The sequence below is a fragment of the Fundulus heteroclitus genome, chromosome 19 (assembly GCF_011125445.2).
Source record: "Fundulus heteroclitus isolate FHET01 chromosome 19, MU-UCD_Fhet_4.1, whole genome shotgun sequence".
NCBI classification, from domain to species: domain Eukaryota; kingdom Metazoa; phylum Chordata; class Actinopteri; order Cyprinodontiformes; family Fundulidae; genus Fundulus; species Fundulus heteroclitus.
In genome coordinates, this window is record NC_046379.1 from 22,238,919 (window position 1) to 22,264,462 (window position 25,544).

The 25,544-nt window shown below is 44.2% G+C and overlaps 4 protein-coding genes across 9 annotated transcripts in view; 2 read left to right on the forward strand and 2 right to left on the reverse strand.

Moving 5' to 3' along the window:
• The window catches only part of tmem62 (transmembrane protein 62), a 32,580-nt gene extending 30,208 nt beyond the window's left edge, over nucleotides 1–2,372 (forward strand). For both annotated transcript variants that reach the window (XM_036150590.1, XM_012871550.3), the window contains one exon: nucleotides 1,054–2,372. In XM_036150590.1, the coding sequence (XP_036006483.1) occupies nucleotides 1,054–1,374 (321 nt within the window). In that variant the 3' untranslated portion in view covers nucleotides 1,375–2,372. The remainder of the gene's footprint in view (nucleotides 1–1,053) is intronic.
• Nucleotides 2,373–3,742: 1,370 nt separating this feature from the next.
• On the reverse strand, nucleotides 3,743–6,383 carry LOC105932403 (prostaglandin reductase 2). Of its 2 annotated transcripts, XM_036150594.1 has the most exons (9): nucleotides 6,238–6,383; nucleotides 6,056–6,135; nucleotides 5,833–5,951; nucleotides 5,450–5,641; nucleotides 5,059–5,229; nucleotides 4,648–4,857; nucleotides 4,372–4,581; nucleotides 4,248–4,287; nucleotides 4,076–4,162 (listed from the first exon to the last, which is right to left on the reverse strand). In XM_036150594.1, exons 2-9 carry the CDS (start codon nucleotides 6,090–6,092, stop codon nucleotides 4,098–4,100), a joined length of 1,044 nt encoding a protein of 347 aa, XP_036006487.1. In that variant the 5' UTR covers nucleotides 6,093–6,135; nucleotides 6,238–6,383; the 3' UTR covers nucleotides 4,076–4,097. The 2 variants fall into 2 exon arrangements, with proteins under 2 accessions (XP_036006488.1, XP_036006487.1); XM_036150595.1 differs by having other exon boundaries at nucleotides 3,743–4,162; nucleotides 6,056–6,380.
• Nucleotides 6,384–8,300: 1,917 nt separating this feature from the next.
• Nucleotides 8,301–10,924, reverse strand: LOC105932401 (prostaglandin reductase 2). 3 transcript variants are annotated; one of them, XM_036150591.1, is made up of 9 exons: nucleotides 10,786–10,924; nucleotides 10,606–10,685; nucleotides 10,373–10,491; nucleotides 9,955–10,146; nucleotides 9,669–9,839; nucleotides 9,256–9,465; nucleotides 8,966–9,175; nucleotides 8,837–8,876; nucleotides 8,665–8,751 (listed from the first exon to the last, which is right to left on the reverse strand). In XM_036150591.1, the coding sequence occupies exons 2-9, from the start codon at nucleotides 10,640–10,642 to the stop codon at nucleotides 8,687–8,689; spliced, it is 1,044 nt and encodes a 347-aa protein (XP_036006484.1). In that variant the 5' UTR covers nucleotides 10,643–10,685; nucleotides 10,786–10,924; the 3' UTR covers nucleotides 8,665–8,686. The 3 variants fall into 3 exon arrangements, with proteins under 3 accessions (XP_012727005.2, XP_036006484.1, XP_036006486.1); XM_036150593.1 differs by having other exon boundaries at nucleotides 10,606–10,674; nucleotides 10,786–10,913; XM_012871551.3 differs by having other exon boundaries at nucleotides 8,301–8,751; nucleotides 10,606–10,912.
• Nucleotides 10,925–12,030: 1,106 nt separating this feature from the next.
• Nucleotides 12,031–25,544, forward strand: part of mideasb (mitotic deacetylase associated SANT domain protein b) — a 31,390-nt gene continuing 17,876 nt past the window's right edge. The window contains exons 1-2 of one of the 2 annotated variants that reach the window (XM_036150588.1): nucleotides 12,031–12,348; nucleotides 20,205–21,853. In XM_036150588.1, coding sequence (XP_036006481.1) covers nucleotides 20,453–21,853 — 1,401 coding nt within the window. In that variant the 5' untranslated portion in view covers nucleotides 12,031–12,348; nucleotides 20,205–20,452. Of the gene's footprint in view, nucleotides 12,349–16,849; nucleotides 17,112–20,204; nucleotides 21,854–25,544 lie in introns of those variants that run through there. The other variant, XM_036150587.1, reaches the window with a different exon arrangement.

Genomic DNA, 25,544 nt, shown 5'->3' on the forward strand with positions numbered 1-25,544 from the left:
CCCTTGACTCTCGGCTGGGTGGAGCAACCACCGGTAGCTAAACAGTTAGCTTGTTGTCTCGGCCGACGCCATCTTGTGCATGGCAAAGAGTGGCTAAGCTACTCTGTGTTAGCACAAGTTTATTATCTGGGGTGAAGCCCTCAGCTATAAGCTACCATGAAGACAATCGTTGCTAACAGGCTAGCCGTCGTTAGCCGGTCACCATATTGGGGTTCTGAGTTAGAACGGGTTAGAGGCTAACTATTTTATGAACGAACAGCTGTTAGAAGCTAGCTCTAAGCCTGAAGCGTCTGCCATTTTAACTTCAAGCTTAGTATGATTGCCAGCCCTTGCCTACCGCAAAGCTATTAGCTAAAACCTTTCAGTGCTGTTTTACATGATAAGCGCAGCTATTTTGATGGTGATTATTGAATGTTGGAAACAATAAGATTTAATCAACATTGAATTGATTACAAATTGCTACCTCTACAATTACTCTATTTTACTGACCTTTATTTACATTTGTTTTCTATTTCTATTGAAATAATAGAGAGCCCCCTTTACTCCCCACACAGACATTAAGTAGGACCCATTGTGTACACCCATTCAACGGCATGCCCAGTATGATATCAGTGTTTTGTTCATCAAATTGGTGGAGAAGATAATGCTATAATGCTAACATGTTCTTGCTGACACATTTTCCCCTAATCAGTCATTTTTTCCAGTCTAAGTATGTCAGACTCTGTACCTCCAGAGTCGGTTTATCTGTAATTTCCGTGGCAACCGATAATGCAGTCCAGTCTCTGTAACCTCATAATCTCCAACAACTGCTAATCATTAAAGGCCAATAACCATTTGAAACAATTTTCGTTGTAGCTATCCTTTGATTTTGAATGACATATTACAAATTCTAATTGCCAATTATATTTATTAACATTCATAGTCAAACAGGTAAACTTGCACAACAATTTTTACTTTAAGGCCACTGTTGTGTGTATCATATCTTTCTCTGGGTAAGCATCTTTGTCAAGACTTATTTAAGACTCATAGGTACTCTGGTTGTCTTTCTGGCAGCTGGTCTTCTTCAACATTCCCCTCACCTCTTACCTCTGCTGGAGCCTTCACCACCGCTGCAGCGGCAGCACCCTGCGATCCCACTTGGTGCGGCCGAGCCGCCGTGGCCGGACTCTGGCGGTGCACCTCTTCATGCTGCTGCTGCTCAGCTGGCAGGCCCACTCCTGCTGGTCCCTCCTGAGGACCTACGGCGTCACGGCCTTCCTCCTGTCTCCCGTCCGCACGTGGGCTCTGGGGCTCGCCGTGGTTCTGGTCTACCGAGCCTGGACAGGCCCCGTCCCCCTATTTCACGACAACAGCAAGAGCAACTCTTCCTCTTGACAGTAATAATTGCACTGTTACACCCTGAGCCTGACTCTCAGATATGTTGCTGTCTCTCCTTACCCTGAAAGCCTGAAACCTTGCTTTGTTCAGTCTGCATGAAACTACAGAAAAATCACCTTATCAGTTGATTTGTGTGTAGGGGTAGTTTACAATTATTACTTGCAAAGCAAATTAATTTCCATGTAAACAACTGCCAATAATGTTGACATTTATGCCATTGCCAGATTTCTCCAAAACCCAGGATGCAACTTGATGCTTGTCATTTTTATTTTGTTTTATTTTTTTTACTCGCAGAAAGCAGCTGTTTGTTTCTTAGGAATGTCAACAATAAGCCGGTCCTAGAAATACATCAGGACCCCCCGCACTTCAAATCTATTCATTGAACTGAAAACACATCAAACAATCCTGACGTGTGGAGGACTGGCAGAGAGACCAGATGAATGTGTTAAACCTTGTGATGAAATGAGATGAATCACTATTTTATGCTGTTTTATTCATTGATTTTGAATGATTTTTATTTTGAAAGATTTCCTCATTGGCACTGAAAAGGGGGGCATATTTCAGCCCCGACCTTTCCCACTAGGAAAGCATCCCTTACTGTATGTGTGATAACCTGTTTTGTTCGTGTTGTTCAGAATATGTGCGTAAGCACTGAAAATCGTCACTGGAGTTTCATCCTGTGATGTTTAATATTGCCAAGATTACTGCAGAATTATGGTTCGTTGATGGGATAGGGCACATTCATAGGAAAATAGCGATAGGAAAATTAAAATAAGTGCACCCTTGCTGGGAGCGGTTCCATACCTTTTTCTGCCACACTGACACAAATATCTTCCATTTTTTTAAAATCATTCTTTTATTGGAGCGTTTTCTTCTCTCTCCAGCAATCCAGTGTACCTTTCCAAATCTGCATCGTCTGTCCACATGGCGGCGGTGTTAAATTTGGATCACTTCTCACACATAATGCAGTATTTTGTTTTCTCCCTCTCTTTAATAAATCAAATACATTTAAAAAAAATAGCCTTGACAGTATTGTTGTGCCAACTATAAATGTGGATGTGCCTGCTTTGCACTGGTCACTGGCTGGACTGTTTGAAGAAGCGCTGGCATGGACTCCACCGCCCTCTGCATGGTGTTGGTGTTTAGCCGGGCCTCCTCTCCTAACCTGGCCGGCCAGGTTAGGTAACTTTACACCTGCTGCCACATATTTTTCTATTGACAATTCAACTTAGAACCACCGTAACTATATTTTATCATCAGTTTATAGTGATGTGGAATAAAGAAATGTGCTTTATGGTACCCTTTTGTCCAACGTTTTTTTTTTTTTCCCCCCCCATCCAATCAAAACAGGCCTCAACTATTCAAAGGCACATAACTGATGGATCAAAAAGCAGTGCTGGTATGAATCAAATTTTATTGTGTCTTTGAGACTACTGCCAACGGAGTACAAACTTGCTTATTTTGGTAAAAAACATTGTCTAAACTGCTTTATTGGCCTCATGTATTGCCATGAGTATTGATTTTTGTATTGCATTGGCCCCTGTTCTCATGCTCAAAAAGTTCAGAGTAAATTATTTTTGACTACCATGAATGAGTGGGGTAAAAAAAAAATGTAGTGCCACAATTTTAGATTGTATTGTAACATTATTATTTCAAAAAGGTCACAATGCAGGACGGACTAAATTTACCAGACCCTTTGGAAGAGAAAAAAAAAGCCAACAGCATCTCAGATTCCAAAAAAAGTAAAAAACAAAGCAACTGGACTTGTTTTCCGTAGTTGAAAACGTTTCGCTTCCTCTCCAGGAAGCTTTCTCAATTCAAAAAGTCTGGAGTAATGTGGAGTAACAAGACTCATGCACTACTCCAAGGGTGTCTTTCCCAATTTGGGATACTCCAAACTTTTTGAATAGAGAAAGCTTCCTGGAGAGGAAGCGAAACGTCTTCAACTACGGAAAACAAGTCCAGTTGCTTTGTTTTTTTACTTTTTTTGGAATGACCATGACCTGGATGACTGAGAATCTTCACCAGCAGCATCTCAGATCCTCCACCATACTTAGCAGGGACTAAGGGGCTTTTCAACAAATCCAGCTGGAGTTGGAAACTAAAGCACGCACTAGTCAAAGTTTGATTGTAGGCCAGAAAAGCCCTTCTATTTTACATATTTGATTTTGCTTTCAGATTTTAAACCTCATGTTGATTATAAAAGATGACATTTATTTTTAAGCATTTTACAAATCCTTACTGTGGATCGCCGGTGCAATTTCATGCCAAAGCACACCAGTTTGTGGAGTCGTTGCAGACAGAGCAGAAAACTGTTTCACTTGAAACTTTAAAATTTATTTTGTAAAGCTAGAAATAAAAAAAGAAAAAAATCAACACTCGTACAGCGGACACCGTACAAAATAACGTACTTCAACCAAGTAGTATGATTGGACATTTTTCTACAAAGAGCTGGGGAAAGAGTTGACAATAATCAGAGAGCGCTCTAACTAATTTCAGCCTCATTTAATATTGACTCCAGGATGCTCCAAATTTCTGAAATTAAATTTTATTTCATCTTTAACAATACAGTTAGAAAATAGGAGCGATTAATTTATTTTCTGATTTGATTTCACATTAGGAAGTTACATAAGTTCTAGAAGTTAGTGTTACAGTAATGGAGGCGATGAAAGGGCGTACATTAGGAGCAGCGTCTGGCCCGGAAGCAACTCCAGTTTCCCTCAGTCGGATATTTTTACTATTTGTTTGCCGATGTTTCCACCTTTCATCATGGAGCAAAATGCAACTGTGAGTAAAAGAAGATAAAAAAAGGATGAAACTCCAACCAAAAACCCACCATTGAATATATATTTGACTTAATACCCACATACCTCCCATGTTTTCTATACCATTCACCACCGTTTCCAGCACCTGCACAGAGGAAACGAAATAATGATCCCAAGAGACAACCAAGGAGGAGAGAGCTCATTTTGGTGGTTAAATCTGCTTCCCTACCTTGATCTGAGCTGATTTTACCAACTGGCTGAGCTCAAAGAGGGCAGCTTCTGCTTTACTCATGTAGCTAAGCGCCATAAATTTCTCCCGGGTGATGCTCCGACTTTGCAGGATTTCTTGCGTCTTATCGCTCAGAGGGGGAGGATACGGCACATCCTTGTTGTACTGCGAGATCTGGCCACAGAGGATCACGTGGCCTCCTCTGTTCATCTGTGGGAAGACAAATGTGCTCGGTTAAGATGGCAGGACACATCGGGCATCAAAAACGTGCCTTACCTGCTCTATGATGGCTTCGCTGATGGAGCCTCCCACGTTGTCAAAGTAGACGTCGATGCCGTCAGGGCAGATCTCCTTGAGCCGTGCGGAGACGTCCTCACTGCGGTAGTTGATGGCCGCGGTGAAGCCCAGATCTTCGACCAAAGCTCTGCACTTCTCGTTGGAACCACATATCCCAACCACCCTCACGCATCCGTCCAGCCGGCCGATCTGGGATTTATTCAGTGATACAAAAACATAGCTTCTATCTGCCCTTTTCCTGTAGTTAAAGCCAAAGGGCATTTTATTACAACAACTAATAGAACCCAAACACTCGCCAGGAAGGGGTGGTGGAAGTCTCCACTACTTCCATTTCTGCTTTGCCGTTTCTTTGTGTATTGGAAGATATCAACCAGATCTAGATGTTTGTACCTGTCCAGCTAGGGAGCCACAGGCGCCAGCTGCGCCGCTGACCACCATCGTCTGATTGGCCCCTTTGGTCACATGGCCCTTCTCCCTGACTCCCAGCAGCGCGGTGAGTCCTGTCGCACCAACTGGTCCCAAAAAGTAGGAAAGGTGTCCATCGACCATCTGTGAATCAACCTGTAACATTGAACTGAGTAAGCTTTCTGGATAGGAAGTGAAATATCTTCAAACTTCAAAAAAAAAGTCCAGTTGTTTTGTTTTTTTAACTTTTTTTTTGGAATACAGAATTCATTCAGCCCAAGTTGGAATCAAATCCCTAATTTAGAAAAAAAAATAAAATAAAACAGATTCTCTTTCTTTACATGGAGGTAAAGTCCCTGTTAATAACATGCCATACCTTCTGTAGGCTGCTTCCCATCATAACAGCATGGGTCTGCCATGGCCAGTTGAATGAAGTGACCACATCTCCCTCAGCCAGAGCGCTGCAGCGGCTGGTCTCCACCACGCCAACACCTCCGCCGTCCACACACTCAGACAGCTTCCATGGACCCAGGTAATCATTATCAGTGTCTTCATTCATTCTCCAGCGCTAAATAGGCAAAAAAAAAAAAAAAAAAAAAAAAAAAAAAAAACACGAACTTGTAAAAAACAAAAAAGGCAATAGATTTTATGTAGAAAAGCTATTACGCCTACAGGTGGACCTGTGTGTTAACTTTACCAGACAGCCAGGGATCCTATGACTAAAAGGTAAATAATGGTTATTTTTGCCTGCTGGCTCACCATGTAAGGGTCAACTGAGAGGTAAAGCGTCCGGACAAGGACTTGTCCGTCTTTCAGGTCAGGTGTTAGAGTAATTTGTTCCAGGCTGAAATTTCCCGGGCTTGGCTCCCCATTTTTACCTGCATGGACAGACGCAACGCTACAGCAAAAAATTTTGCAACACGTATGCAAGAACCGAGCAGGAGTGGGTATATAAATGTTACCTCGCTCTGAAATAACTTACCTGGTCGCGAGTTGAGAACGACTCTGCGCGCGTGCATGCTTTTTGTCGCGTTTGCCCGGACGCTCAGACCTGGCAACCGGCTACAAAAGTCAGAGGCAGGTCACAGTGCGAGAAACAAGAGTCTCTCGCTGCAAATGAAAACCTGTCATAAAAGGACTGTTAGTGCCGTAAACGCCACTTACAGTGCTGAGCGGACGCTAGTTCGCTGGGCTCTCGCTAAATGTGAGGAAACTATCGGCGCAATTCCTCACCGGGTGCAAATAGCAACGAAACACTGCGGTCAAGTGAGCCCTCACTTGTTTTTGTTGGTCACGCAAACACTAGGCATTACGGCAGTATCGGCTGAGACTACTTTTCAAAATAAACGCAACATGTTTGCGGTGTATCGACCAAATGTTTTTACACATATTTACATCAGTTATATGAAATATTTTTTCATGCTTTATATGACATTTTATTCAATTATTCTTATATGAAATATTTTTTTCATGCTTTATATAAAGCATGAAAAAATATTTTCCATGCTTTATGTAAAGCATGTATAATTGAAAAAAAAAGTCACATATGTGACATTTATTTTTTCAACTATTCTGGTCTGCTGGTGAAAATGGAAATATATATTTTGGTTACACTCTTTAGCCTCAAAAACTATTAAAACCACTTTTTTTTTTTTTTTTTTTTTACAGGTTACTACTTTCACATACAGATGACAGATGATGATCCCCAGAAGTTATTCATCAAAGACCATCTACATGATTTGGGATTTCAAAATAAAGGTAGTTGAAAACCTCCCAATGTTGCTCAACAACTTTCATCCAATTTTGATGTAGAATTTCAAAATAAGAGCCACTTGAAATCTGTATTATACAGTAATTATGACCAAAGTTGCTGTCAGTGTTGCAACTAAACCGTAGATATTCAATCGATGGTGTCACTTCAGCATGACAGTAGAACACCTCCAGATGTCGCTCAACAAGTTTCATCCAATTTTGATTTGGAATTTCAAAATAAGAGCCACTTGAAATCTCTACATATAAACTCATTTTGAACAAAGTTGCTGTCAGTGTTGCAACTAAATGGCTGGGCTCACTTGACCGCAGTGACGAAACGGGGACTTTTCCTCTTAAATTCGAGGAAAATCATTTGAGTGTATTAACCGGTTCGTAGGTCAGTGGCGCCGCCATATTGTGAGTGGCATTTTAGAGCCAAAAACCGGTTCACATATTTTGTCGCTAATATGCATTTTATTTAGCAGCATAATTCGTCTTATTCTGAATCCGATCCTTAGTATACACTATTATGTCAACTAAAATGTATATTTTTTTATATAGTGCTGTATTAAAAAAATAATTCATCACTATTTCTCCTATCATGAAAACAAGATTCCAAGCAGACTTTTTGGTTTTTAATGCGAGGCGAAGGTGCCACTCATAACATGGCACATTAATAGGAAAATAGCTTCCATGGACAAAGGAAATTAAAATATGTGTACCCATCCGGGAGCGGTTCCATACCTTTTTATTTCGCACAGACACAAATATCTTCTATTTTTTAAATGATTATTTTATTAGAGCATTTTTTTTTCTCCAACAATCCAGTGTACCTTTCAAAATCTGCATCGTCTGCCCACATAGTGGCGGTGTTAAATTTGGATCACCTCTAACAAATAACGTAGTATTTTGTTTTCTCCCTCTCTTTATTAAATCAGCAAAAACATTTTTAAAAAATAGCCTTGACAGTATTGTTGTGCCAACTATAAATGTGGATGTGCCTGCTTTGCACTGGTCACTGGCTGGACTGTTTGAAGAAGCGCTGGCATGGACTCCACCGCCCTCTGCATGGTGTTGGTGTTTAGCCGGGCCTCCTCTCCTAACCTGGCCGGCCAGGTTAGGTAACTTTACACCTGCTGCCACATATTTTTCTATTGACAATTCAACTTAGAACCACCGTAACTATATTTTATTATCAGTTTATAGTGATGTGGAATAAAGAAATGTGCTTTATGGTACCCTTTTGTCCAACGTTTTTTCTTTCTAAAAATCAAAACAGGCCTAAACTGTTCAAAGGCACATAACTGATGGATCAAGAAGCAGTGCTGGAGATTTTAAACCTGACATCATGCTCCTGACATAAAAGATTATTTATTTTTAACCATTTTACAAATCCTTACTGTGGATCGCCAGTGCAATTTCATGCCAAAGCACACCAGTTTGTGGAGTTGTCGCAGACAGGGCAGAAAACTGTCTCACTTAAAACTTTTACATTTATTTTTTTAAAACAGGGGGGAAAAAAGTCAACACTCTGTAAAAAAAACGTACAAAATAACGTACTTCAACCAAGTAGTCTGGTTGGACATTTTTCTACAAAGAGCTGGGGAAAGAGTTGACAATAATCAGGAGGCGCTCTAACTAATTTCAGCCTCATTTAATATTGATTCCAGGATGCTCCAAATTTCTGAAATTAAATTTTATCTCATCTTTAATACAGTTAGAAAATAGGAGCGATTCATTTATTTTCTTATTTTATTTCACATTAGGAAGTAAGTTCTAGAAATTAGTGTTACAGTAATGGAGGCGATGAAAAGGCGTACATTAGGAGCGGCGTCTGGCCCGGAAGCAACTCCAGTTTCCCTCAGTCGGATATTTTTACTATTTGTTTGCCGATGTTTCCACCTTTCATCATGGAGCAAAATGCAACTGTGAGTAAAAGAAGAAAAAAAAAGGATGAAACTCCAACCAAAAACCCACTATTGAATATATATTTGACTTAATACCCGCATACCTCCCATGTTTTCTATACCATTCACCACCGTTTCCAGCACCTGCACATAGGAAACGAAATAATAATGATCCCAAGAGACAACCAAGGAGGAGAGAGAGCGCATTTTGGTGGTTAAATCTGCTTCCTTACCTTGATCTGAGCTGATTTTACCAACTGGCTGAGCTCAAAGAGGGCAGCTTCTGATTTACTCATGTAGCTAAGCACCATAAATCTCTCTCGGGTGATGCTCCGACTTTGCAGGATTTCTTGCGTCTTATCGCTCAGAGGGGGAGGATACGGCACGTCCTTGTTGTACTGCGAGATCTGGCCACAGAGGATCACGTGGCCTCCTCTGTTCATCTGTGGGTTGACAAATGGAAGACAAATCGGTGAAGATGGCAGGACACATCCGGCATCAAAAACAACAAGACGTGCCTTACCTGCTCTATGACGACGTCGCTGATGGAGCCTCCCACGTTGTCAAAGTAGACGTCGATGCCGTCAGGGCAGATCTCCTTGAGCCGTGCCGAGACGTCCTCACTGCGGTAGTTGATGGCCGCGGTGAAGCCCAGATCTTCGACCAAAGCTCTGCACTTCTCGTTGGAACCACATATCCCAACCACCCTCACGCATCCGTCCAGCCGGCCGATCTGGGGATTCATACAGTGATACAAAAACATAGCTTCTATCTGCCCTTTTCCTGTAGTTAAAGCCAAAGGGCATTTTAACAACAACTAATCAAACCCAAACACTTCGCCAGGAAGGGGTGGTGGAAGTCTCCACTACTTCCATGTCTGCTTTGCTGCTTCTTTGTGTATGAACATATCAAATAACCAGATCTAGATGTTTGTACCTGTCCAGCTAGGGAGCCACAGGCGCCAGCTGCGCCGCTGACCACCATCGTCTGATTGGCCCCTTTGGTCACATGGCCCTTCTCCCTGACTCCCAGCAGCGCGGTGAGTCCTGTTATACCAACCGGTCCCAAAAAGTAGGACAGGTGTCCATCGACCATCTGTGAATCAACCTGTAACAGAATTAATTTAATCAAAGATGGAATCAAATCCCTAATTAAAAAAAAAAAAAAAACAGATTATCTTTCTTTACATGGAGGTAAAGTCCCTGTTAATAACATGCCATACCTTCTGTAGGCTGCTTCCCATCATAACAGCATGGGTCTGCCATGGCCAGTTGAATGAAGTGACCACATCTCCCTCAGCCAGAGCGCTGCAGCGGCTGGTCTCCACCACGCCAACACCTCCGCCGTCCACACACTCAGACAGCTTCCATGGACCCACGTAATCAGCACCGGTGTCTTCGTTCATTCTACAGCGCTAAATAAGCAAGAAAAAAAAAAAAAAAAAAGAACATCATAGGGAATGGATACGGTTCAACCCTTTCTGTGGTGCATTCACTGACTTGTAAAAAACAAAAAAGCCAATAGATTTTATGTAGAAAAGCTATTACGCCTCCAGTTGGACCTGTGTGTTAACTTTACCAGACAGCCAGGGATCCTATGACTAAAAGGTAAAAAATGGCTATTTTTGCCTGCTGGCTCACCATGTAAGGGTCAACTGAGAGGTAAAGCGTCCGGACAAGGACTTGTCCGTCTTTCAGGTCAGGTGTTAGAGTAATTTGTTCCAGGCTGAAATTTCCCGGGCTTGGCTCCCCATTTTTACCTGCATGGACAGATGCAAGGCTACAGCAAAAAGTTTGCAACACGTATGCAAGAACCGAGCAGTAGTAGGTATATTTACATATATAAAAAGGTAGCTGGCTCTGAAATAACTTACCTGGTCGCGAGTTGAGAACGACTCTGCGCGCGTGCATGCTTTTTGTCGCGTTTGCCCGGACGCTCAGACCTGGCAACCGGCTGCAAAAGTCAGAGGCAGGTCACAGTGCGAGAAACAGATCTCTCGCTGCAAATGAAAACCTGTCATAAAAGGACTGTTAGCGCTGTAAACGCCACTTACAGTGCTGAGCGGACGCTAGTTCGCTGGGTTCTCGCTAAAAGTGAGGAAACTATCGGCGCAGTTCCTCATCGGGTGCAAATAAATAGCGACGAAACGGGGACTTTTCCTTAAACTGGAGGAAAACTCATTTGATAATAGCAACCGGTTCGTAGGTCAGTGGCGAGGCCATATTGTGAGTGGCATTTTAGAGCCAAAAATCGGAGCATATATATTTTGTTTCCAATATGCTGTTTATTTAGCAGACTATGCAGAGGTCTTATTCTGAATCCGATCGTTAGTACACACAGTTATGCCAGCTAAAATGTATATATTTTTTTATTAAATGCTGTATTAAAAAAAAGATTCATCACTATTTATCTTATTATGAAAACAAGATTCCATGCAGACTTTTTTGTTTTATCCTCAGGCGGATGTGCCACTCATAACAAGGCGGACGCGCCGTCATATGTTTCCATGGGGCAACGAAGCCAATGTAGCCTCAACAAACGGCATGCCTACCATTCAGAGCGATCTGGGTTTAGTCATCAGCTGCTGCTGGTACGTAATGACATTTAAATAACCACAGATAAACTTTCTTCAGTGTCACCTGCTTATTATTATTATTATTATTATTATTATTATTATTATTATTATTATTATTAACGTATTACTTGTATTTTATTTAAAACTCATGTGGCTTTTACTGTTTATTTTATTATTGCTGTATGGCGCTCTGCTCAAAATGCACATAAGCCTGTATGTGATTTGTATAAGTTTGCAATAAAAATAAATAAATAAAAATGACCAGATTACCCCCTGGGTACTAAACAGTCTGGTGTTTCTCATATTCTGTAAATGGCCTCTATTCATCGCTCAAGACAATACTTTTTTCTTGGCGTCCACACATCTCTATTATATTAGTCACATGGGGGTAAGCCCCGCCCAATGGGCCTGGTTCGCAAACTGTTCCAGTTCCAGAAGACTCACCGGTTGACAAATGATGCGCACCAACTGCTGGGCAAGCGTCATTCAGAGCGAAACTCAGAGGCTTCCCTGCTTCCAGCTTCCGCTTTCGTTGAACTCCTCCTTTTTTTAGACTTACCGTGCAAGATTTTATATGAATAATTTAAGAAATAGTGACAGCAAATAACATTTAAAAAAATATTTGGAAAGCGTATTCCTTGACAAAACTGTAATGAGATTCGTGGTAAAGTGCGACGTCATGTGACAGAAGCGGCTCACTATCTTGTCGCTGCTACTCTCCGACCTCGATGCACCGTTGAGCCGTTAAGGAAACCGTGAAGCAAATGGAAACGGTATGCGCAGGCACAATGAGGTTATCTGGTTGGGTTTCGTCAACTCTGCAGCTTCTGCGCAGAGCAAGACGGCAATTTAATCACACGTCTCGTTGCTATTGATTCCTTTAAATAAATAAAAGTTCTAAAGGCGCATGGCGTCCCGTGTCGCGGGCTAGCAATAACAGCTAAATTGGGTCAGAGTTGGGGCTGGGATGTGACGCCTTGTGGAAGCATCTGCAGGAAGGCGAGGCGAAGGACTGAATGCCATGGAGGACCCGATGATAAAGTAAGTAGCCCTACTGAAAGGCAATGTGCGCATGGCAGCTAGTGGCACGCGCTGTTTTTTTTAGATGAATCAGATGCTGGTTTTGTTGGGTGAAATCCCCTCTGACTCCGACACAACTCAGAATCCCCCCCAGAGTCCCAAGGTTTGCATTCATGCCCTCACACCTGGAGTCTGCACAAATGAAAAATAACTTTTTGTGAATTTAAAATCTACAGGGTTACAAAAAAAATCTGCTAAAATCAAAGGCAGCCATTTATAGTTAATTAGATTCCTCGTTTCTTGATTAAAGGTTTAAGCTTCTAAATGTCAGGTACAGCAATATGTACTGTTTTCCTAGGACAATTATATTATTGCGTACAGCATGTCTTAAGTGATCTAATTGCTCCACTCCTGTTCCAAGTGCAGCAGGATCATGAGATGTATTTGCTTCCTAAATTTACAGCTTTTCAGTTGCATTTGCAATTTCTTCCCCCTTTCTGAACTCTTTGCTCATTTAGCATTTCTAAGAGTCAAAAAGCAGACGGGCATATTGCTGTCCTGCATATTCTGATCTGATGCTTCATCATGTCCACTGTTCCCATGAAGCATGTGTCAGCAGTTACTTCAGAAGGCAGGGATGTTTTTTTTATTTTTTATATGGGCGTTATGGCTCTCCACCCAGGGCAGCCTTCCATCATGGGGCGGCACAGGCATTCAGTTGAGTTTCCTGTTTCTCAATTGCATGTCCAGTTTATACGTTGTGCACAGTGGGAACATTGTAAGAAAATAATTTTTGATCATCTCTACTTTACAATCTGCCTAGGCTACCCAAATTTGAACAGTGTTGTTATATGGCGAAAAAATAAACTTAAAACTCAGGTTCAGGTAGATGAAACATTTAATCAATTAATGGTATTTAAAATGCAAAAATAAAATTTTTGTATGTGTGAAAAATACCACAATAGGCTTATCAAAGCTGGGCAAAATCTTCTAAATTGAGTACAGCTTCTAAAATTGTTTCACGAAAACCAAATGCGGGCATTCGTTGTTCAGGAATCACGTATAGGTTTAACAAATCGAATTGCACAGGGCACCAAGCACTGCCACAGTCAGGCAGCCCATTTTTAACTAGTTTTAATGCAGACTTTGTTTTCTCAACGTATGTTGTCATCAATCTCCAATCTGATAATTAAATAAAAAGACATTTATGATTTATAGTCAGGTCTCCTTGACAAAAGCCAGTTTCCTGCAGAGAGGGTCACATATGTCACTTGCTCCCTTTCAGTTAATTTGGTTTTAGTTGGGTATTTTTGACTGGTTTTGTTTATGAGGGTCAGGGTTATCTTGTTTTTCTTTTTGCCTTTTTTTTTCTAGAGTTTGACTAAAACTACAGAACACTGCTGATTAGATTACAGAGGGAAACTGCATTCTCAACGATGCATTACAAAAACAGACGTTCCTACAAGTCTATTTTACATGTTTTGGTAATAAGATTCCCCCCCCTAGCATTAATGTCCCAGGACATACCTGAATGAGGGGGCTTCAAAACGAATATTAGTTCTCGTAAATGTGCGTTCCCTTAAAGCTAGGGTTGGTGATTTTTTTTTTTTTTTCCGGAAGTTTCTCCAAGTCCCTTTTTTGAATAACTGCGCATGCGCAAGACCATCTTACCTTGCTCTTCCACTCTTCGGGGGGGATTGCGTGGGAAAAAAAATCTCCCAAATCCACTCTGCTCTTATTTCTTTCCTCCTCTTCTCATAAACATGAACGCTGTTTGCTTCTTGTGACTCTCAGCCATGTTCAAAGTCTACGGTGAGAGCAGCGGAGCTACAACGAACGGCTAACCGCTAAGCTAGCTGCTAAGCTAACCGGATACATAAACACTAGGAAGTGCGCATGCGCAGCCAGCAAGCGGAAACGAGGAAGGAAAGAGCACGCACACTGGCGTTACGTGAGCGCGTCAGAATGATTGGCATGTGACAGAGGAGTGTCCAAATTAGTGGGTACTTTTACAGCGCATTAATTGGATGGATATTTGTGCCATGTTCTGTTGCTCAATGTAAGGTTCTGGATTCCGGGTAGGTTTATGGTATTGGTGCAGCTGGTTCTTATATGCAATGTAGAATCTTTTTTTAAAAAAAAAAGTCCAAACCCATAACCGTGTATTTACTGAAAATGACCTCGCTACCTCTTTCTGCATTAAACGGCGACATCAAACAGCAGCGGACTGTCTCCACGCTGTTTGGGGGATTCCCCTTGTTCCCTAATCTGTCCGTTTTGAAAATGATTTCTAAACGCCTAAGCTGTGGTGTAATAATTCGTAGTGCTCCGGTGAAACTACTAAGAACAAAGAAGTTGTGCTCAGATTTCCCCCCACCCCCACTACAGACCACATTCATTTTCTTGTCATTAGAAATGTGGTTAACAGACCAGTAGTGCTGCTTAATAGAGACCCTATAAGGACACTATAATCCACTTGTTCATTTTCATCTTTTTATTAAAAAATAAAAATAATAAAAAATCCTATGCTATTAAGTAGACGCAGATAAGGTGCACCAAAACAGAACATGTGCAAACTGCAGCTCCAGCATGCAAGACAACGGTGCTATAGTTATTCTGGTTCATGTGTCTGCAGAGAACACAGCGAGGGCCTGTTTCCAGTGTTTTTTCTGTTGGAGAAATAGCTGCTGTTTGTACTGCCTCCATGCAGCCCGTGACCTCAGCAGATAAGGGATCCTCCACCACCTCCTCCTCACAAACTCTGTTGTAACCCCATGCTTTGCAGTCCTCAAACCTGGTGAAAGACATGGAGGCAGTGCGTGCCTTAGTGAACGTTGCAAATGATCCCGTCTCCACAGGAAGGAATATAAACGTTTTACTCGAAAGCTTCCTCTTAGGCATAGACGTGTTGCCCGACAAACGCATGCCTATAGGTCCGTAATGTGTCGTAACTGCTTACATTAAAGTCTGCTTCGAAGAGATGGCAGAGAAAGTTCCAGCAGCTGTGCCCCTCCCCCACCCGTTGCTGTCGACTGCCCTTCGTGCGGGTTAAAAGGCTCCAACTGTGTTCCCTTGTAGATAATGTTAAAAAAAAAATGTTTTTCTGGAAGTATGTCCAGTCAGAAAGTGAAAAATTGGGCGCCACGCATCTTACTTAGGATGGCAGCCCAAGCAGATAGCCTGACTAATTAGTTGTGGATTTTTTCTGTGTTACTCTCGATCAAGTCAACGTACCCTCTCATCAAAAGAAGACTGTGCAACTGTAATATTTGAAGATGCACCAATCAGGCTGATTCCTGCCTGACATTAGTTTTCCAGGTTCCTTTGAGGTCTGGTCTGCGGATTCGGATTTTACCAACTCTGATCATGTGCTATAACTCCTAAAAGAGAAAAGCTTTGGCTAGTAGGCCGACTCGAAATATAGCCATTACTGCATTTAGTTTCCACTGACCTTGTTCTGCAGACGAAAAAAAAAAAAATGCTGCTTTGAGATTGATGCTGTTGGTTGATGCCTTTATTGACAGAAAATGGTCGCCGTTCTATATACATTCAATGAATTGGAAATAATATTCAGATTTCTGATTGCTGAGCAGAGCCCGTCAGCGGAAATATGGCCGATTCTGTAGCGAAGGTCTATACGTTTGCAGTATTTTACCCGCTGCTGAGACAATCAGTGGCTATTCTGTTTACTTTAAATCAGCTTGGTCGTATTGTACATTCTAGTGTTAAATTTCTGCGTAAATTCACACAGATGAGGTTATTATACTGTGGGAATTGCACACAGGCATACCCATTTTTTTTTTTTTTTTGTCAGCTCTATTTTTAAGTTAAAGCACCAAACTATTTGCCATGTCTTCCTTGTACCGGTAATTAACACTTAACTAAATTTTATTTGCTTACACAAACGTTTCCCATAACCTTAGGGTGTTTTCATGCCAGCAAAGTGCATTATTTCCCAGTTTTTGGGCTAACTTGTAAGGGGGGGACGGTGAAAACATGGTGAAAGTATTAGGAGCAGCCGTAATATAAACAATCTCGTTTTCATCCGCCCACATCCCCACCCCAGGGGGCTTTTCCTCCCGTGTTTACCGTGTACTCGGGATCACGCACATTCTTTAGAAGTAAAAAAATAAAAAAATAAAAAGGTTAGTGAAAGGAAAGATGAATTCCAGCGTAGCCGGGCGTCTCGTTCCCCCTTCATCCCCGCGGTCCTCCCCTGTGTGTCGGAATTTCCCGCATGGACTGTGAGGGATCGTTCTCCGTAAATTACGGCGCCTTGCGTGTCAGAGGAAAAGCCTTTTATGGGCAGGGGGAAGTGGGCGGGGCCCGCGAGCTAGCGGCGGAGGGGAGGCGGCGATCGCTAGACGGGGCCGGGAGAAGCGGAGTCGATGCGCTGCAGCAGCAGCAGCAGGCCGCATCATTTTTTTTGTTTTCTTCGTGCAATCAGTGTGCAATAATGTGCACCAGACAGCGGCTGCATTACGCCCCTGTTCACGCGCGCTAGTACGTCTGTGTTTACGCTGCAACGTCGCCGACACCCCCACCCAGCCACCCCCCACCCCTCGTACGGCCACCAAAGCTTGTTTTCTCCTCAGCTTGGGGGCGCCGAAGGAATAAGGGGGGGTTAAAAAAAAAAAAGTAGAAATGCGTGAGGTCAGCAGCGTAGCATGAGTCAAGCTCGGGGATGTGTGCAGTCATCACCATCAGGCCCCGCCGCCGCCGCCGCCGCTGGCCGCACGGAGCTGCGAGAGAGCGATCCTGCGCGGCCGAGCAGCTCTTCCACGGTGAGTACGGGGAGCCACGCCGGAGCCGAGGCCGTGGAGTCTGCGACGGCGGCGTTGTTGTCGGGACGGACGCGGACTCGCTGTTTGTGTGACTGCAGCTCGCGGACGAAGTTTTGTTTACCTCGCGCTTCGGAGGACCCCCAGCGGGGCGGCTCGCCAGTCGTCCGCGCTCGCGGGGCTGCGGAGGGTCGTTCTGGGTCAGCCGCGCGCGCGGACCGGAGCGTGACGCGTTCGCCTTTCTTGACAGCTCGGATCGATCGGCGCCGCCACGCTGGTGGTCCAAGCGGCGGGCATCGTTTGTTGCAGCGGGACGCGGCATTAGTGACTGGATAATCCGCGCTCTGACTGCAACAAAGGGCTTCTCGTAAATAGCGCTGAGCTGGCTGGCCTCAGAAAGTGATGTTGGAAACGGGAAGGAGGGGGGGGGGGGGGGGCCCTGGGTAGAGACTAGTCCGGATTACCTTGCAGGCCGCGCTAGTAGTTTTAAAATTAGTGAACGGCGCTGGATTAGGGCGCTTGACATTTCTTTTAAGCCAATTTGCCGCGTTATGTGCTAAAGCCCCGGGGCTTGTGTAAGGGTTGCACTTGTGATGCGTCATGGTGAGCCTTCACCTCAGGGGGAGAGTGAGCTGCTTGCTTAATAACCGGCGCCGCTAACCTGTAATCAGCAGGTTCTACAAGAATAAACAGACCTATTCGTGAGCACCTTTTTTTTTTTTTTTTTTTTTTTAAGTCATTTTTTCCATAGAGGATGCAAGCAGGGGATTTGACAGCATGTCGGTACCATCACATGGTGCTGCTGCACACATGCTGTTTGTTGGCCACACAGCGTGGTGTTTGGCTTTCCTCTGTCAGTGGTGTGACCCCCCCCCCCCCCCTCCTCCTCTTCAGCCAGTGCAGGATCTGAACAGCTGCAGATGTCTATTTTAAGACTTTCTCCAGGCCACCAGAGTAAAGGGTGACTATTGTCAGCCGCTTCCTAAGTTGTCAGACGTGACTTTATTTTTAAGGCGATTTTTACTGGGATCAATTTTTACAACCATCTTATCAGATCACAGATCTCATGAGGCAGAGAATAGGCTGCATGCGTTTTTCGCCCTTTAGATCGTCGACTTCAGCACTGGATGGTTTTGACTCTGCACAGATGGAGCGATTATAATTCGACACGATGCACCGCGCCAAAATCTGCTCCGAAACCTGGCCATTATGTAATATACGATCAGCCCGGGTTGCCACAGTAATTGTCAAGATGGGCTGTAAGTTACCAAAGCCTGCAAGAACGTTTACACCCCCCCCCCCCTCCCTCTCCTTCATTGTTTTTGCATTGATCGCTACACTGTGACTCATGGTTGCTCACTTTCTGCTGCCCTTCCTATTTGAGACTGCAGCCGTGGTTCAAAGGGCACAGGCTCCCTTTGTATTTTCACCTCTGAGTCACACGGGGTGTTAGAAAACACTTCTTTCTTTCTTTTCATTTTCTTTTTTTTATCACATTTCGCTTTGCTTTGGCGGGAAACGGAGCGCTTTCTTTCTGTCGCACGTCTTGCGGGGCTGCGAGGAGTTTGATAAGGGTGACGGAGCTCTAAGCGAGCCAGTCGGCGGTGACGTCGTCTCTCCCGGGCGCTTTATTTTTGTGAAATGGCCCGACACAAACACAGCGCATTCATAAGTTGTCGTGCCATTTTCTAGAAACTATTGATTAAGCTTTATCCGTCTTCTAATTTCGCCCTGCTTCCACGAGTAAAAGCAGGTCAAGTCTGTTGTTTGCCTGCGTTGACATACGGCGCCTTGCAAAAGTATTAAACCAACTTTCCATTTTTGTCACGTTTGCGACCACAAACCCCAGTTTGTGTCCGGGGATTTTATGTAATACACCTACACAAAGTAATGCGTGATTGTATAGCTACATCAAACCCGTGTCACGTTTCAGAGCCACCTTTTGGGTATTCATCGAGCAGCTTTGTACATGTAGCCTAGAAACTGAAAGTTCTGCTCGTTATTTTTTTTTTTATTACTCAGACCTGGTCCTACCAGAGGGAGAGCTTCTCTGAGCGCGTCTGGGTTTCTCCTTTCAAGTTTTGACACAGATTCTTAAATGGATTTAGGCCTGAACTTTGACTAGGCCATTCTCATGCATTTTCCGTTAATCTAAACTCAGAGCTGCACGTTACATGGAATCGCAGTCGCCATCGTAATATAGGTGTATCCAACATGGCGAAGGACTACTTGGACACGATATTTGGTAGAATATTACATTTTAAGCGTCAGGGATTCAGACTCTGGACACCAGTGATGTATGCGAGCAGTCGAATGACCTCTTCACTGCCTTTTAATAGTCACAGCTGACCCATATTCTTAGTGGCTGTGATGACAAAGCTCACAAGGAATGGTGAGGATATTGTGTAATGATGAAAAATGCGGAGAATCAAAATTTCAAGCAATAGTATCAAAATTACATATTTTGCTGATATTGTGCAGCTCAATTCTAAACTATTCCATGGTAGCTCTGACTAGTTTTGGTCACTAAACATCTGGATAGCAAACCTCCACTCTGGTCTAAAGGGCATTGAACAGTTTATTTATATATATATATATATATATATATATATATATATATATATATATATATATATATATATATATATATATATATATATATATATATATATATATATATATATATATATATATCCTAGATTATCACGTATTTGGCTGCATTCATGTCCCCATACATTTAGGATACCAGATAATCAGTGGATGAATGCAAATGTACACCTTATTTGACAGCTATCTTTTATTTATTTTGGATTTAAAAAATGCAAGTCATGTTTATTCAACTTTGCTGTTTCGCGCTATTGTTCTGACGTATCATTGGACTAGCTGTTAGTAGCATGACAGCGTGAGTGACCCCGCCCCGTCTCTGTGCCATTCTCCCTGTCAGTACCTTTTCAAAGGAGGTCTTTTGCTGAAAAAGCAAACAGCGGGTTTTAACGTGGCTGATGCTAATGAGACCCCCCCACCCCCGCACCCCCTGGGGTCTCTTTTTGCTCTGATTGTTTAACCAATGACCCCAGTCTCATTTTCTCTATGCAGGGTGTCGCCGATCAATGAGGGAAAACACGCGGACTTCTTCAGATCTTTTCATCCGCCGACCGGAGACCTCCGAGTAGGTTGTGAAGAACTTCAGAGGGGCTAGAGGATAATCTCCTGCTTATGTCGACGTCAGTGTACAGCGTGGTTTTACTGTGAACACTACAGACTCCTATTGTCTTTAAAAGTCAAAAGACATTGGGCTCAGGGAGGGGGGTCGGCTTGGAGTGGTTCCCCGCTTTGGCCTATTCATGCTCGTCATGAGCGTGCCTGCCCAACAGAAACCCAGCGCCAAACGGACGGGCAAACGCATCACGTTCTTCAGCGATCAGGGCGGCGAGCCAATGAAGGAGATCGCGCAGCATCCCGACGGGGCCTACTTCGTCCCCAGCGGCACCGCCCCGGAGTCTGGACAAAGTGAGGCGGCAAGTACCGTGACCTCCAACCCAGAGGGTCCTCACATGTACCTCAACTCTGTGATCTTCAGCCCAGACAAGGGGGACCAGAGCAGGGGTCACTATCAGCAGACTGTGCCAATGAAGTGGGCTCACCCGGAGCCCAGTCAGCAGCAGCAGCAGCAGCAGCAGAGAGCTGCCTCTTGGATGCCCAACTGGGGGCCAGCTTTCGCTAACTACACGAGGACCCAGAATACTTTTGTGAAACCGATGCACGAGACCCCGGGCCTGCAGCCGCACCAGCAGCCGACGAACGCAGCGGCGGACGGTGCAAAGTCTCGAGCGCTCGAATGGGAGCAGCAGCAGGCTCCCCAAGCCTTTCACGAGACGCTGAAACCCGGAGCGCTGAACGCTCAGCAACAGAGCGCCCCCCACCCGGGAGGCAGCTCCGTCTTGCAGTCCTTCCAGTTAGCCTTCGGCCAGCCCAAGCAGCACCTGCCCGGTTATTACCAGGCCTTCCAGGGGAACAGGAACACACTACCCAACCCGCCCAGCTACCCGCCGCCTCATTCTAAACCCGCGCTCCACCTGCAGCAGCTGCAGAATCAAGAACAAATGCAACGGCAGCAACAGCATCACGTCATCCAGCAGCAGATCCAGCAGCAGCACCACCAAATCATACGGCATCCACACGTGCAGCTGCAGCAGCAGCAGCAGCAGCAGCTGCAGCACGAGCAGCAGCAGCAACAAAAGATGCAACAACAGCGGCAGCAGCTCCAGATTCAGCAGCAAATGCAACATCAGCAGTTACAACAACAAAACCCCCACGTGCTGGACTTTTTCTCCGGCGCACAAAATGCACACCCGCATCCACAGCCTGTGGTCGTGCACTCCCAGGAATCCGCCGCCCCCGCTCCGCCAAAGATCCAGGAACCGGCCATCCAGGACGTCACGCCAGAACCCCAGCAGCCGTCCGACCCTCTGCAGGCCCCTCCTCAGCTCGAGCCTCCCTCGCAGTCCCAGGCGCAGCTCCGCAGATCCCGCCGGCTGTCCAAGGAGGGCGGAGCGCCGTCGGACAACCCTTTTCTCTGCGCGTCCTCGGATCAACCGGCGCCGGAAAACGGCGCCCGCGACGTTCAGGCGGCGCCCACGGGGGTCATCCAGAGCACGCGCAGGAAGCGGCGGGTGTCCCAGGAGGTCAACCTGGAGATGCTCGCTCAGGAGGCTTCAGAAAGGAAGTCGCCCTCACTCACTAAGGTAAACAAACTGTTTTAATGGTGCCTTGAAGGGCCGACATTTGTTGTTTCCTTTTTATTTTGCTCTTTCGTTTATTCCCCAGCCGTTTTCTCTTAACCCACAGAGATAAACTTTTACGGAAGAGGACAGAATATCCCGAATTCCCCCGACTGCACTGCAGTCTAAAGCTCAGCTCGTCACTAGGAGCTCAAACCCTTTGCTCGGCATGAGCTAAAAAATCTATTCTTCTGGCACTGTCCAAGGGTATAATTGCTTTGGGACTTGAATTCCCACCACAGGGGTGTAAAATGGAGCAAACGACCTAACACGACTGCCAGAAGAAGTGTGCCAAGGCCCGTCGTTTGTGATTGCCGTGTTGTGAGCTGCTCAGCTCTGCCTTATGGGCAAAGCGACGCTTTACACCGAGAGCTTCGCCGCGGAGCATCCGCGCACTTCGCTGGCAGCTTTGGGCGTGAGGTTTCAGGCATTTTTTAACGTCGAACGAGGTCGAACAACACTAATCCGAACGCTCGAGCTCATAAACTTATCCTTGTGTGCCGAAAGTCTCGGTTGTGCAACAAGTCCTGTTGCCAAACATGTTTGCAGTGCAGCGCAGTCGGCCGTGCCCTGAATTCGCCTCACGAGTAGCTGATCATGCAGCCTGTGTGTTTGGTTACATGCCGCCCCCCCACACACACACATAAAAAAAGAGAAACTCCAGCTCTGGCCGCCCTCCCCCTCATGCCTCTGCGCAGGGTGGGGGGTTCAGGGTTGCCTCGCCTGCAGCGCTCAGCAGAATATCTCTCCACTTCTCTGTTGTTGGGGGGGGCTGGAGTTTTCCACCAGTGATAATAAGCAAGCGGCCCAGCGGAGCCGCAGCCGACCCCGTTCCTCTCCGGCCCTGACGATGCAGCGAGCGTCTGCCCTCAACCCGTCCCATGATGCAGCGGTTTTTAGGCCGCGGCTCGACGGCGCTGCGGCCCGGAGCCGAGCGCGGCTTTGAAGTGCAGCTGTTGGTGCTCGGTCATCGTGGTTTGCGAAAGAAGAAGAAGAGCGCGAGAAGAGGGCGAAGGGGGACGGTTCCTTTGACAGCCGTGTCGGGGTTTCCACTCTTTTTAAGTGCGACACTTCTGCCTGAAGTCGAAGGGGGGAAGGCACGCGAAACAATGCAGGAAGGGTGGAGACAAATGAGCTTTTTAAGGCAGTTTATCTCTAGATGTGGGGCTTTAAGATTTAATTATACTAGAAGTATTTATCGGGATGTAATAAGACAATGATATTAATAGTAATTGTACAAAAAATATTAATGGAAAAAGAAAAAGCAATGGTAAAAACGCTGGATATTAGATAATCATGCATGCCTTTGGTCAGTTCACTTCTCTATTTCCTGAGCCTTTTCCATGTGTTGCCCTCCTTCTTCCATTTTGTACCCATAAACATTATACCCGTCTGCTAAACAATTGCGTACCATTAGGTTTTTCTTTGTAGTAAAGTATTTTCCTCCATCATGTACATAAATATCCATCAAAATGCTCTGATCTGTTATTTTTCCATCAATTTAAACGTACATGCGATCCAACCAGAATAATCCCAGGTGACCTTGTGCTTGTAGATAATTAATAAAGAGATAAAACTAAATTTCCTAGCAGCAGACCGTGAGCGGGATTACTTTAAATCGTAGCTCGTCAAAGCAGCATGGATCGTCAACCTGCCGGCATTCTGTACCCGAAAAACGTGGCTATGAACGGGGCTTAATCTGGGTTTATGGTGCAGAGAGCGGTTTAATAAGCTTCTGTTTTGTGCTAATGTTTAATTTACCAGCGTCGACGAGTCACACGAGAGTTTTATCGGGATCTAATTTGCAAACCCCCCCTTTTCACATGTGGGAAAACGCGGCGCGTTCAACCTGCCGGATGATTTTTTTGCCTCTTCGTCAGTCCAACCGTCCCACGTGTCTTGTATTAAAAGTTCATTTGCTTTCAGGTTTATAACAACACTCGGTTCAAATCCCTGCGCAGGAGCGGATTCGTTGATGCGTGTGCGGCCATAATAAAGATAAAGTGGTCTCAAAAGCCTTTAAATACACTTTTTTTTTTTTTTTTGCAGTAGTCTAATCCTTTAATTTGAGTGCCTTCAATCATTTGGGGGCAGTGATGAGAAATAATTGTCCCAAGGCTTCTCTGATGCTGTCTTGTCTCAGGCTCAGCTCACGGGCTTTCTATAAGATCTAGTTCTGGAGCTTGAGATGACTGTGGAAGGTTGATTTTACGCCTGCTGGCTCATTTCTGTGTTGGTTTAGCAGTTTGTTTTTAACTCATCATCTTGTCTAAATAGCCAATGGCCGCCTGATTTCAGTTTATTGTTACAGCCCAACATACCCATGTCTAAAATCTGCCTGTACAGAGTAGAGTTCATGACCTCTAACCAAGGTTCCCAGTAGCGCTGCAGAAAACATCACTGTATAAAGTATCTCAGTTGCAAATGGCAGCTAGCGTGAAACGTTATCAATAGGCTATTATTGGCTATTAATAGACTCCTTGGAAGGATATTATCATTCAAGTGTCATGTAATTTAATTAGGGCTGAACAATTAATCGCATTTTCAATATAATCGTGATTTAAAATAACGCAATTTCCAAATCGCAGAGGTCTGCAATTTTTGGCTATGTAACAATTAGGGAATTAGACACGTCCATTAGGTGTCAGTAAAATGTTTAAAGTGGGTTTGCCTCCACATGGAAGGGAAGATAGTTGCAGCAGTGAGATAATCTAACTTTATTACTTGTTTTAGAGTTTGTATAATCATACAAAGCATTAAGTACAGGTCAATCAGTTTAATACGTAGACTTGCGTGTTGGTTGGACTTTGCACTTTATGTTCAACAAGGATTGATGTCCAATTAAATTAAAAGCTGTTCTCTTGAATAATATTCTGATTAATAGAAACATTAAAAGTTCATATTTAAAATAGTCCTTGTTTACAAACATCTTTATTTAGAGGCCATTTTTGTTGCTTGTGGTTAATGCAGAGAAAAGTCAAAATTGCAATTTTGGTTGAAATATATCGTAGGCAGAACGCAATAATTTCTGCTCCAAATTTAGACGCTGTGGGTCTCTTAGCAACTAATCCACATGGCGAGGAAACAAATTGATTTGTTGTTTGTATATATTTTGAAACACATGATAAATTAAACTGGAAAAAAAAATCGCATTAAATCACAATATTAAGAAAAAAATCGCAATTAGATTATTTTACGAAATCGTTCAGCCCTAATTTAAATAGACGCTGTTTTTGTATGTCTATTTCTGATGTATAACCCGAAACAGGCCCACAGCATCACAGGTTTTTTTTTTTGTTTCAATGCCAACCCCCCCCCTCAAATCTTATCTATCCTATCTAATCTATTATCTTATCTATCTACAAAGTGGCATCTTGGGGTCACTTGTCTTTTAAGTAATCAGAGGCCAACCAAGCAGCTCTTTTGGATGCAAGCCCAGGGGTCTCCTTTTTTTCTTTGTACTGCCGTCGCGTGCGTAAACACGTCGAGTTCGCCGAGCCCTGTTTGGACTTTAAATGGCACCGTGTGGCTGCTTTTTTTTTTTTTTTTTTTTTTTTTTTTTTTTTTTTTTGTCAGGTGAGGCTTAGGTTTAGCTTTTTCAGTGGGGCAAACACTCCAAGAGGGTTGGGAGTGAAACGAGGAACAAGCGTGTTGA